The following is a 13,982-nucleotide window of genomic DNA, read 5'->3' as shown; positions in this document are numbered from 1 at the left end:
GCATACGCTTTGGCTACGCGTATGCGCTCCACCTTGAGGTAAACAACTTGAAATATTTGGGCAAAAAATTTGATATTTTCTCTTTAAATCACACTATTTTGTGGTAATAGAATAGAAATAAAGGGTGTAGCATTATCCTTTACACGCAAATAATGTGTCCTCGGCAGTAAAAACGTTTAAATAATGGGTTCGGCTGCGCCTCGCCCATTATTTACGTTTTTACTGCCTCGGACACATTATTTTCGTGTAAAGGATCATGCATTACCCTTTATTTCTTAAATATCGGTCTGATCTCGGACCTACGGAGCCCCCGAAGTGACATGGAAGAAACAAGTTACTAAGCTTTTTTGTTCTTCCATTTCACTTCGGGATTCGTACGGACCTGCTGGTTTCGCTCTTGGTTTCGGTCTCGGACTATCTGTTTTCAGTCTCGGATATGCCGGTCTCGACTACAATACCGTTATAAAGTTATATATTAAACAAGATAGGATTATGTTGAGTTTCGAACTCTCGCTTATCATGCTTATGAAGTTGTGACAACGTCTATAGTGCTCTACCAACTGAGCTAATGTCATGACACACGAAACAGCTGCCAATACAATACTTGGACTTTCAATTTATACATGTTTCGGAGTTAGCATAAAGTGTTACACACAACAAAGTCAGTCGCCTTACCTAAACGAGCGTTATCAGAGAGAGCAGCTTGAAGACCTGCGTCCATATTCGGTGATATTTGCCTATCTAGAGACAAAGAAAAACAAGAGTAAAGAAGTTGAGATGGCGTATAGTGCCTGAACACGTATCGTCATTTTGACGTCATTATCAAATGATATGCAATTAACTTCACTGCAAAACAGTATTTACGAATTGAAACTTTCTAAACATTATGGTGTAAGTCGATTTGTAAACATTTTTAAAGATGCTCGACCCGATTAGGTCATCCTTGTCCCCACATTACACCATCAGAATGCAGATTTTGGTATACATATTACATAATCGGCCTACATCATTAACGAAAAATAAGATTCGCATTGGTTGGTGTGTACTATTGAACACTGTCAATATTCCCGGCGATAGTTATGATGGAGCTCATGAGGAAAGACTGAGTAAAAAACACCCTCCTTTTCAATCCCAAACGTAATTTTTCAAACGTGATGCGTAACAAAAAGAAGAGTTTTAAATCTATTTTTCACCAATCCGCCAATTTTACAAACCTTTTACAAGCTTTCCACCTCTCTTCGCATCAGTCCAACTTCGTGCACCGGCTTCTAATTTAATAGTTCCACCTTCATTGCCAGTAGCGATATACCCATGACCATTGAACTCGAAGAATTTGATACTATCGGGTTGATACAGGCTTAAGATGTCATAACTTTGTAAATTTATACCTGGTTGAAAAATTATATAAATAGATAGAGCAAATTGTCAAGTTTACATTAAAAATTGGGAATTTATATTAGCAGGCCTCGGCACACTTTACTGATTTTAGCTGACCACTAGCTATATCAAAATGATTGGTATCCATTTCTGATGTTTATTGATTTTGATGTTGAAATGCGACATTGGAAACACTTGAAATGTCCAGAATGTATAGTTTATGCGTCTGAATTTTGACGGTTGGTGGATGCAAAATTCAGCAACACAGTCCCTAAACGCAAGTATTTTGACCGGAAACATAGAATCTATACACACATATTATTTTGTGTACCTGCTTAGCAGTCTTTTTTGGTAAAGAATGTAGGTCCACGGTTTCAAGATGTCTCGTGTATCACATGTCCTCGGTTGTAGGCAGGCACCAACGCACAGTGTGGCACACCTTACATTACACAAACACACCCCACAGCCTATAGCCTTAACCCACCCCACATAACCCCCAGAATCACCCATCATTTGCCCATGCACACGCCGCGCGCGAAAAACAAGTTTACGTTAATTATGAAGCATAACCGTATGACACTTACCTGAATCTCTGTCACTGGGATCAAGAACTAAATCCTGCCAAGATTTCACTCCTAAAGGATACAGTTCATCGATGGTATCAGTAAGTAAGTTTACTTCAGCTATTGCATTGTTTTCCTGAAATCAAACACATTCAAGTTAACACGGTAGTTGGTGTTGCAATTAAGATTTGAAATTAACATACCACACCATTTGACAACTTTTGTACTTCAACTGTTCACAAAAAAGAGGTGGTGTTGAAAATCCCACCACGACTGCTTCCGAACAAGCAATCAATCAGCTTAATTTGATATATTCGAATTTATGCCTTGAAATACATAATTGCATGTGGGGAGCGAGTTGCACAACAGATGTTCCCTCGTCTTGCACCACTGAAGTTCCGGGTTCAAGCCCCGGCCGTGCCCAAGGACTGTACACTTGCTTTATCCCGATCCATGCTCGCACTCGCAAGTTTTCTCCGTGATCTCCGGTTTCCTCCTCTTTCAAAATCGGTTATTGTTGTTTGGTTTTCAAAAACGTCATTAACTTAATGGAATTTGGGGAACTGCACAGATAAGTGGTGGATGTTACAATCTAAGTGCGGATAAGTCTGCGCCGGGTTCGCCAACTACCCATGTTCAGGGGCATAGCCTATGGGGCCATGGCCAAGGAGCAGTGCGGGGCCTTTTTAACATCTACTTTATCAGCCCTATCCATAACCCACTTCATTTTCGCTTTTGCTCGGGGCCCTGCCCCTGCATCCTCGGGCCCCTTGACTTCGTCCACTCCGTCCGCCAGCTTGCTACGCCCCTGGTTGATGCGATCTGATTCTGATGATTACCAATGGCAGCGTAATTACAGCGCTTTGAATCCTCTGTAAAATGCGCTATATAAATCCAAAATTCATTTATTTATTTATTATTTTAAGAATAATTCCCACCTGAAGTGCAATATATGCTTTGGATTCATCTTCATTAAATGTGACGTATTCTGGTTCTAAACTTTGAGAAAAGGTACTTGGCATCGAACTGATTTCTCCTTTATAACCTCTGCGGATACCTTTGGCTTCATATTCAGCAACCCTAGAAATACAAGCAAACAGAATAAACGTTAATGTATTGCACACCACCACCAACAAAACCACAGCACCACCATCAGAAATGACCAGCGGTGACCACCACATGTTGCAGACCTGTGGTGACTACCACCTCCATGACCATCACCACCACAATGACACGGCACCAACAACTGTATTATCATTATTATCATCAACATCACTGGGCAACATCAGCGACAACACGCAGCTTACATTAGTGCTCGGCAGTGGCGCAGCCAGTGGGAGGGGGGGGGCAGGGGCCGGTGCCCCGCCGCTCATCATGGTAGTCGGTTCATGAGTGGCCGTCGGTAGACGGAAGGTGCTGGTGAAAAATAATTTGGTGATCAATGGACTAATGTTTTACTTTGCTTATGCACGGTGATGAAAGAAAGAATGGAAAATTGTATATAAAATTAGTTGTTTTTCGGTTGCTAGCGCTTGATATCTTTTTTTTTTTTTTTGCTCTTCACTTTTTCAAACTATTGAAAAAAAAATTGGGGCAACCATTCACAACTTCCGTCGGCCAAAAATATTTCCGTCGGTACATTTACAAGTTGTGCCCCCTCGGTTCCAAAATCCTGGCTACGCCACTGGTACTCGGACCGTGATTTAAACAATGCTCTCGTCACCCGGTATCGTCGTCGTCGTCGTCATCGTCATCATCATCGTCAAAACCATCGATGAATAAAGAGAGCTAATTTACGTGTTAATTTCTCTATAATTTATCTGTCTGCTACTTTGTGATTTTTGTAAGATTACCTATCATTAAAGGCGGTGAAGTTAAGAGTGGTGACGACTGGCTGAGAAGACTGTTGAAATCTGATAATGGATACGGAGCCTTCTGGATCTACGATATCGGATGCGGGACCGGATGCGGGACCGGTTGCGGGACCGGTTGCGGGACCGGTTGCGGGACCGGTTGCGGGACCGGATGCGGGACCGGTTGCGGGACCGGTTGCGGGACCGGTTGCAGGACCGGTTGCGGGACCGGATGCGGTAGCAAATGGTGACGCTTCATTTGCTACCACGATAGTGTTGCAGTCCTTGGTAAAATGTAGCATGTCGGGTTCAAATCCAACTGTCAACAAAAAAACCAAAAAAAACTTCATTAGAAATTAACTTAAATACAATATTAAAAAAAGAGGATGATCCAGGAAAACACCCATCTCGATTCATGTTATATCAACATTTCATTCAGTCAGTCAGTCTGTCTGTCTGTCAGTCAGTCATTAATTAATTCATTCATTCAGTCAGTCAGTCAGTCAGTCAGTCAGTCAGTCAGTCACGAGCCCTGTCAGTCAGTTTTATTCAATAATGATAATTCTTCACCTTAAGGGATGTGGGTATGAACGTTTGGACAGTATTTATTGTGGGATATTAGAGCACATCAGACATATCGAATTGCATTCTGAATACGAAGAATGTCCTTCTGATATCAAATAATTTTGATTTTTTGAAATTCGCAATGTAATACACATTTTATGGCAAATGATTAAAATTGATATTTAACAGTACTCGAAGTAAACTATAAATCTGATGATTTATACTTAACGTGTATGTAGTGTGGGATGAAAAGCCGACGATCAATTAAAATTTTTGACCTTTCTCCCAAAACACCAACAAAATTTTTGTCTTTTGGGAGGAAAATTCATATCTTTAATATGAAAGGTCACAATTTTCAATTGATCGTCGGCTTTTCCTCCCAGCTACATACACTTTAAGAATATATCATTAGATTTATAAAAATTTACTTCGAGGACTGTTATATATCAAAAATTTGAAAAATATCAAATTTAATAATTTGTTATAAAATTTGTATTATATCGTGAATTTCATAAAATGAAAATTATTTGATATCAGAAAGACATGCTTCGTATTCAGAATGCAATTCGATAGGTCTGAGGTGCTCTAATGTCCCACAAAAATACTGTCGAAACGCTCATCACAGATCCCTTAATGTTTATTTCCTTTAAAAGTCACATGACACGTGACAAAGAAACAACAAACAGGAAATGTTTAACTTTTCAGTTATAAAGGCGGGTCGGAAGGGAGTATGACTTAGCGGTTTTTGTACAAATAAAAATGGCCTACAAGTGGAATTGCATGGTTCTATGGATATCCCAAGGCTTGATATAAGGGGTGTCATTTTCGCCCCAGAAGCGCAAGAGCTATTGAACTATACAACTGAGATGTTCTTAGAATGTTTTAAAAAAGTTTTAATAACATTTAAACGTGTTATCTAAAGGTCGTGAAAACGTTTTAAAAACGTTGTTGTAAAATATTTTGGGCAAACAGTTTTGTAAAATGTTTTTTTTTTCTCAACACGAAAATAACATTCTGTTTAAAATGTTTTGCAAAAATGTTTATTGAATGTTATTAAATCGTTTTTATACCCTTTTATTTATGTAAAGCCGACATTTAAACATTTTCTGTTGAATGTTTTGTGTTTGCTGGGATCCCACTCGCCTTAACATGTTTTTAATAATGTTTTAACATGCGGGTATTTTTTGGGGGCTTTGGGGGCGCCAGCCCCCCCCCCCCCAGGGTCAAAGTAGGGGGCGGCAAAAACGAAGGGGCGGCGAAAGAAGGGGCGGCAAAAAGAAGAAGGGGCAAAAAAGGGCGAAAAAATCTTTAGAACTGTGAAAAAATGGTAGGCTACTACATATTACTTTTAGGGCGCTTTTTTACTCTTCACTTTTGCAAACCACCGAAAAAAAAAATTGGGTCAACCTTTTCGGGCTGTTGAGGAAGGGGCGGCAAAATGTGATATTCTTCAGCCCCCCCGGGATAGGAGCCGATAGGAGCGGCCACGGTACGCCGCTGTTTAATATATTTAAGACATGTTATGGCGAATGGGGTAGCAGTTGATTAGCTTGTTAATATTCACATTGTACTGTGTGTAACCTTACATTGTACTATATCATTAAATTACGATATCACTGTCTAACATAATTATGACTGCGCTATAATGTCGTGGTCAAATCTACGCATCTCACCGTAAAACCCCGGCGTAAAACCTTTAAAGAATTGACCATATTGTTAAAATACCATAAAGGTTTATTGAATGTCCCACTCGCCTTAACCGTCTTAATTAATTAGCTTGTTAATCTTCTCATTAACAACATTGTGTCATATCCCCAGTTTTACCTCATAATGTACTATCTCGTTAAATCAAGATCACTTTTTCATGTAAAAATCTGTGAAATGTACGCAACTTCCCGTACAAATTTGACATGCACCTGTTTAACCTTATTAAACTGGTTCTATTTTGGAAAAATCGCGTTTCATTCGGCAAGATTGCGTAAAAAAGCGGGCAACCGGCATATTTTTGTTAAATCGGATACACTGAACTCGAATCTTGTGTCTGTCAAGGAATTTTTTTGAGACCGTGACCCCCCCCCCCCCCCCCACCCAAAGAAAAAGACCAAAATGGCCACACAGGATCGTACAGGGGGCAAAAATCAATTTATTCAAATACCGGTAACACTTTCAAACCTGTCGAATTATTCGTCTTGTCCCACGGATCCCAGAAATGCAAAATTCATTGTGCGCGTACGACCTATAGTTAAAACACTATGGGATCACAAAAGGTCTTAGGTTAACTTGCTTGCTTTACATGGGTCAAAAGTCGAAGTTGCTCCAATTTTCGTAAAAATTTAATCAAATTCTTTGTCTAGCTTAGAGGTTTCAGAAAAGGAATAGTTTGCACTATCTGCGATCTAGTTAGTATATTACAAAGAATGGTTAAAAGATCAGCAGGATTCAACCAAATTCATGGCCTTTATTATGTACATGTATTATCATCTATCTTCTGAACTTCCCAGCACCAATAGTGCAAACTATTGTTTTCCTGAATCTATTGAACTTGAGAAACAGTTTGCCTCAATGTTTACGAAAGCTTACGAAAATCGGAGTCACTTCAAAATTTTTACCCCTGTAGGCCTACAACATGCCAATTGACCTTGGGTCTCATAATTTGGTAACTACATGACCCACATGACCTATGTCGACCTACACGCACATAAAATTATATGTCACCACCCTACCTGTCATGCTCCCAGACACAAGAGTCCAGAAACCTCTCAAATGGTGGGTGCCGAACTCTCACACGACCATCATTGAAGTCTATAAACACAAAAACGCCTTTCGTCGGTAAACATTATGTTCTTCCACTCATTGTTCCATCCTTGGCGATCTCTGCACCAAGACATATGTTACATTTTGTGATCCTTATTAGGACCATGAATAGTTTGATATACATGTCTTTGACTGAATTTGGAGCATGCTTAAGTCATGTGATTTGCATAGACAAAATATGAATCAAATTCGCTTACATATTAAGCTTTTCTTACCTGTTATTCGGAAAGCCAATACCAAATCTCGCAATGACCTATCATACAGATTATAAACATGGACTTCTCCAGGTTGGTCACGAGGTGATCCAGTTAAGGCAAAAGCCACACGTCTTCCACAGAGTTCCACATCATTGACGGGACCACTTGTATACGCATCCAGGAGGATGGGATTGGATATGTTGGAGTAGTCGACGACGTGGATGAAGGCATTTCCTGAATAAAAAGCAGATAAAAATGACAAGAATGTAAAGATCAATGATATTTTAATATTCGTAAAAGAATGCGATTAAAGGATGTCTCCGGCAATCACAACATTATGCCTTATATGATAGAAAATTAATTATCAAGCACGAAGCACGTAGTTTTATTTGAAACAAACTCATATTGACCATAGAAGACCGAAATTGTCCAGTGCAATGACGTCCTAGTAATACAATGAAGGCTGAAAACAATTGAGCACAAGTAACCATGACATCATTGCGCGAGATAATTTCGGCGCGGGACTTTTGAATATCGCGTGTTGAGAGCCGGCTGTTTTGATTCTTTTTATGGTCAATATGAGTTTGTTTTAAATAAAACCATGTTTGGCACCTAAATCAGTTCGGGGGCACTGCTAATTCAAAGACGTCTCTGATATCAAATAGCGTCATGTCACATAACAGTATCATATTTCAGAGACGTCTCATAAATCACATACTCCCTAGTTTCAAAACCCAGTCGCAAACGATATAAATAATTTTGAACGTGGCAGCGCAGTGGGAATAATTTTGTGTATAGGCCTTATCTGGGTTGTAGCTAGCCCAAGTTGAGCATGTTGAGTGCCTGCTAATTTTACTATCCAATTCATGAATTGGATAGTAAAATTGGGATTTTTTTTTTACTTCGAAACATTTGGTTTTTGCCATTGCAATCTAAGTGTGTTCTGGGACCATTTGTCAGAATTTGCACAGATAGATATAATTTATGCACATGTAGATCTATGCTAAACATAGGAAAGCTTATTCTAATACACTCAGCTTCGTTCCGATGTGCTGCATCGAGTGCCCAGCTGTCAACAAAGCTCGACGTATGTGATATCACAGACCCCCGTATGTGAAATCACTGACCCGTCTTTGAAATCAGAGACGTCCGGTTATTACCCACGAACTGAAATATACTTTTCGGCATTTTGTGATTCTAACATCCTTTTCTTAGACTAAAATAGATATCCACGAAAAATATCCAAAATTTCAGTTGATTAGGACATAATTTGTGAGTTACGCATAATTGCCTGCATTACAATACCCCATAGGCCAATGTGTTGTAATTTCTATTTGTCGACAGACAAAAAACAAAACAAATTATACGATGCCTCTGTCAAACGACTAATGCAAGAAAGGTTCTCCACACAATCATTTATGTAAGTCTTAGGTGTCTGATGGTATGAAATCAGGAAGTGGGGTTGTGGATTAGTCACAAAGTTCCCCTTCAAACCCGAATTCCTAAGGCTAATGGCCCAAATGTTACCATCGATGTAAACAGAAAATAATTTCACTGTGGTGATCCACATGGCTCAGTTTTTGGGACCATTGCTTTATGTTAGGTTTAATGGGATCGGCCTATTTCTAGTTTGATTCTAATGTCGTTATTTCAAATTCAGCCTCACATTGATTACCGTCGAGTTAGAAAAAACTTTGTTTTAGTCACCATGTATGCTTGAAATCTTCTTAATTATATCAACTGGCATTTCTTCAGTATAAACCAAACCTATGATGGTCGTCATGCATTTGTGTATTCCTCACAATGTACAATATTTCTAACATCTTACATTTATTTATTATTCAGTCATGATCGTGCATCGCTGAATCAATCCAATATCTATATGGTGAAACTACCTTTTATAGAAAAGTTCATTCAAAGACGTTTCAGTCTGAGTATGTTTGCGGCCCTGAAAGAATATGTACAGAATGATTAATCTTGAACTAGGTATGTGAGCCGATTGATGGCCTCATCAAAATGCAGTGGCGTAGCTAGGGCTTGTGGCGCCCAGGGCTAAGGATACATAATGATGTCCCCCCGGCCCCTCCCGATTCTTGAAAAAATTGCGGGAAAATTTGCAAAAATAGGGCCTACCACTCATTAATTTTAAACTAACCATTCTCAGGTGAAGTTTAATATAATCCTACCTGCAGTATACACGAGTCCACTTTCCTCATCATAGGCACTCTGTTCAACAGCACCGCTCTCAATACCATACGAGCCCGTTCCTCCAACATCATAAGCGAAAGGTATATTGATACTTGATACTGGTTTTAAAATCACTGCTGAATAGGAATCGTGTGTCAGAAGTGCCAGAAGCAGGCTTATCAGGAAGATGCGCAGGGTAGCCATATCTATGTTGTATCTCTACGTGTCAGTTAATGAAATGTTTGTCACGAAGCGGGATTTTGTAGAAGGATTAATTTGGGAATTAGCTCTTGACGTAACTAATTGACGCAGGATGTCATGCATGTATGGAGTCATTTCTAACCTTTGGTCATCACCTAATTATAATTTTGTTTGAAGTATAAGAAGAGTGAAAAAATTAGTTGTTGGAAAAACTTCCTGAAACTGTACTCAGTTTTCTGAGAAGTTGTAAATTGCTCATGGGGTTTAGTAAATTTACTTTATGCCAAGTTATGCAAGCTAGTATTTAATAAAACTTGAACCATTTATGATGGAACTATTTTGTTAACACTTGAGTCCTTCCACCGGTGTCGACCAGTTTCAGAAAGCAAATTTACATGTATAAAATATTATATGTTTGATTTTCGGCTCAGGTATACTGATATGGAATACTAGTATCTTGTACCTACAGGGTGTGTGTCCCTGAAAGAAATATATCGTCGGAAGCTTAATTGTTTGGGTATTTTAACGCCACCACTAGACATAACTATATAACTGGTACATGTGGTTGAGGAATAAACCAGCTATCATATACCTTTTGAATTTTGACAAAGACCTCACCATTTTTGACATACAAGAATTTTTTATGAAATTCCCTCATTTTCAAACCTTTCCACGGATTCAAATATCAATCTGTATTCGGAGTGCTAATCATGCTAATCGCTGCGCATCATATCATGCGTCTATTGTCATTGATAGATATTTGACTCCGACGGATTGAAAATTAGGTAGTTTCGTAAAATTCTTTTATTTCAAAAACAATTGTCAAAATTCAAAAAGTGTGTTATAGCTGATATATTCCTCAACCACATCGGTTATTTAGTTTCTGCTTGGTTTGTGCCTTAAAATACCCAAAACATTCAGTTCCCGATGATACAGTTCTTTCAGCGACATCCTGTATTTTGCAAAATGTTAGTTTTTAGTGGTTGCCCAGCATATTTTTAAAACGCGTTTTATATTTTGATTTTGGTTAAAATGTTTAAATAACGTAAATAACATGAAGGGTTATATGAAGGTCATGAAAATATTTTGTAGATGTTTTATATGAAAAAAAAGTACAACAGCATTGAAATATTTTTGGCAAACATTTTTGCAAAATATTTTGTCAAAAACAACATGTTGGAATGTTTTGCAGCAATGCGTTCATTAATTTCGTATTTCAAGCGTAAATTCCTGCATAATAAAGAACTGCTTTATTTGCATTCAATGCATATTAGTAAACAGTAATAAAATCAAAACCAATCAATTGCGTTATCTAATCGAAGCTCCTACTTTAAACAAAACAAACTCTCAATTGCGTTATCTAATCGAAGCTCCTACTTTAAACAAAACAAACTCAAAGTAAATCTAGCAACAATGCCACAATTTGCAATTCCAAGACAATACAGTGGGTCCCCTCTGTAGATGGCGCCCCAAAACCCACACAGGAAATCAGAGGAAATTTAGCTTCAAAACGTTTTATATACGGCATAAATAACAACAGATGGCGCTAACACTGCACTAAAATAATAATTGATATGATCATTTTAAGACCAGGTGTAGAATGATTAATATGATAATTTTAATAGGGAGACTGGATTGATTCGTCATAGTTTGTTGCCTGTGATTACCCAGGGATGTGAAACAGAATCTCGTCTTATGAAAACATTTATCCAGACTTCTGTAGTATTTCTGTAGTGTTCAAACAGTATTTTCAACCCACGAAGACTTGGATCAAGTCAAATAACTTGATACTACATGTAGGCCTATTCCTGGGCATAATCATGAAATCGCCTTACAGAATATTCTCATCTTGAATACTTTAGACGCACTCATGTGTACAAATTTTCTAGCTTGTATACTTTTGGCCGAATGTCCAAACAGCGCGGTGCATGCATAGTTCATTCACGGGAGTGCATGATGCGTCATAAGCCCATAAAATATCCCCATAAGGCTGAGTTCACATAGAAGTATACGGTATACGGTATTCGCTATACGAAATACACTCATTCATTCAGGCTGAGTTCATATAGGAGTATACTATGTGAACTCAGCCTGATCGAATGACGTATTTCTTATAGCGAATAGCGAGTTGTCAGTTTACCCATTTTCTTCGTCTTATCAAATGCTTGTAACTTTACTTCTTGAGGTCACATTGCATTCAATGAGGTGTCATAATGTGCAGAATTAGATAGCGCATCTATTAAAAAAATGAATTTGCCCACATATGGTTTAGGTTTTTAAAATTTGGACGGTATACGCTGCACTAAAATCGAACATGCGCGATTCCCACTATACTATACTATACGCAGGTATACGGCCTTTTCGAATAGCTCTTATGTGACCCGGTACTATGAAATTACCTTGCTCGATTTAATCTATACGCGTGCACCTGCAAAACGTGCATCGTATACCCGAATAGTATACTTCTATGCGATCGTAGCCTTATGTGACCCGGTACTATGAAATTGCCTTGCTCGATTTAACTATATACGCGTGCACCTATAAAACGTGCACCGTATACCCGAATAGTATACTTCTATGTGATCGCAGCCTTATGCACTCTATTAAAATCATCGCGATTGTTCAAGATCGATTTAGTACAACCAACAAGTCTGTCACGGGCTGTTTCCCATTTTTGATGGAACCCGAATTAAAATTCACACAAATTCCATACTTTATCATTTTTATTTACCAACATAGTACTAAAGCTTACTAAAACAATGGACTAATATACTTATCATAGTTTATATTATAATTTCTCTGTTTTGAACCTTCCTCCACATACTCTTAATTACCTTCACCCCTCCTATTCCCCCATTTTCCAGGCAACTGTACAAAAATGGTAACTTATCCATTCTGTTTATATTCATGATACTTGTTACCAGCATCATCGCAAATGTTGCGAAAATTTCAATGTTTAAACGTAACATACAGACACAGAGGATGATTTAAGGAAGCCCCATCATGCACTGCAAAAGTGTTATCACTAGAGTTTCCACTGCCACTTGACTTTTCAAATCCCATTGAACTCTGTGCAAAAGATGATGTTTTAGAATTGTGCGTGTGTCATTATTACTTGGTCGATTTCAGAACAAAAGTGATGTGTGTATAAAGGATAATTCACACCTCCTGTAGATGACAATCATAAAATGTGAAACCGAACAGCAAATTAACAGTGTTTTTATTGTAGATATATATAGCAGTACAAATTCAAATTTTACCATGCACGTCTATGCAGTATAGCAGAGCAGTGGTGCCATGTTACTCACAGCTCTGCTCACTGCAGTGGGGTGTTGGGTTATGGGCTTATGGCGCATCATCCTCTGACTCCGACACAAGATAGAGAGGCTTTGCGACAGACCCTGGAAAATAAATTCATGCTTAGATAAAAATATGAATCAAACTCTGGACTCACCAACGAATTTTCTAGTAACGTTGCGACCCGTTCACCGGGTCTTCATCAGACTGCGCAGAGACTTGACTGATGGTTTGGTCACGTGATGGTAATCGGCGAGGAAGTAGCCTGGGACCCCACCGTGAAACTACTTCCTCGCCGATTACCATCACGTGACCAAACCATCAGTCAAGTCTCTGCGCAGTCTGATCATGGAAGAAAGAGATAAGAAGGAACCACAACGAACGCATTCACTTTGTCCACTCCCTTTACCGACATTTCATTGACATTGTTATTCATGAGGATTTACTTTGATCAATACCCTGCGTTAAATAGGTGATTGGTATTGTATTCCATGTATTTGCATGTCTTCTGGAGCGTGTGTGAAGGATGATTTGAACTAATGACCTTCCGTGCAAGCACCCTATAGACGAATCCAAATACACGCATTCCTACACCTGACTAGCAGCCCTTAGTTGGGTAGCCGTCGGCTACAATGCACTCAAAATGTGAAATGATTCGGCCTTGGCGGAAATTTTCAACTGCATTCCATCACCCGTTTTACACCTTCCGCGAAAACACAGGCAGACAAAAGAATAACACAATACAGTTCCCTTCGACAAAACACACAGCATGGTCTATTCGCTGTTGAAGTGACATAATAATCGGATTAACTACACGCGGTATCTATGCATTGATGTACTTGCGAACAAAAGGACTATGTGTGAATAGATGCGACGGAATTACCTGCGGAATTATCTCCATTATATATATTATGAGCTATTATTCTATT

At 38.8% G+C, this 13,982-nt stretch overlaps 1 protein-coding gene across 1 annotated transcript in view; it reads right to left on the bottom strand.

The window, feature by feature from the left end:
• The window catches only part of LOC140157951 (uncharacterized), a 62,164-nt gene extending 52,318 nt beyond the window's left edge, over window positions 1-9,846 (bottom strand). Inside the window, exons 1-7 of the mRNA XM_072181198.1 lie at window positions 9,555-9,846; window positions 7,387-7,602; window positions 3,794-4,112; window positions 2,879-3,020; window positions 1,962-2,076; window positions 1,215-1,388; window positions 676-741 (exon numbers count right to left, since the gene is read on the bottom strand). Coding sequence (XP_072037299.1) covers window positions 676-741; window positions 1,215-1,388; window positions 1,962-2,076; window positions 2,879-3,020; window positions 3,794-4,112; window positions 7,387-7,602; window positions 9,555-9,759 — 1,237 coding nt within the window. The 5' untranslated portion in view covers window positions 9,760-9,846. The remainder of the gene's footprint in view (window positions 1-675; window positions 742-1,214; window positions 1,389-1,961; window positions 2,077-2,878; window positions 3,021-3,793; window positions 4,113-7,386; window positions 7,603-9,554) is intronic.
• Between the last annotated feature and the right edge of the window lie 4,136 nt (window positions 9,847-13,982).

Source organism: Amphiura filiformis, chromosome 7 (assembly GCF_039555335.1).
Source record: "Amphiura filiformis chromosome 7, Afil_fr2py, whole genome shotgun sequence".
In the NCBI taxonomy this organism is placed as follows: Eukaryota; Metazoa; Echinodermata; class Ophiuroidea; order Amphilepidida; family Amphiuridae; genus Amphiura; species Amphiura filiformis.
The sequence above is the reverse complement of the archived record's forward strand: the minus strand, read 5'-3'. Positions and strand labels throughout refer to the sequence as shown.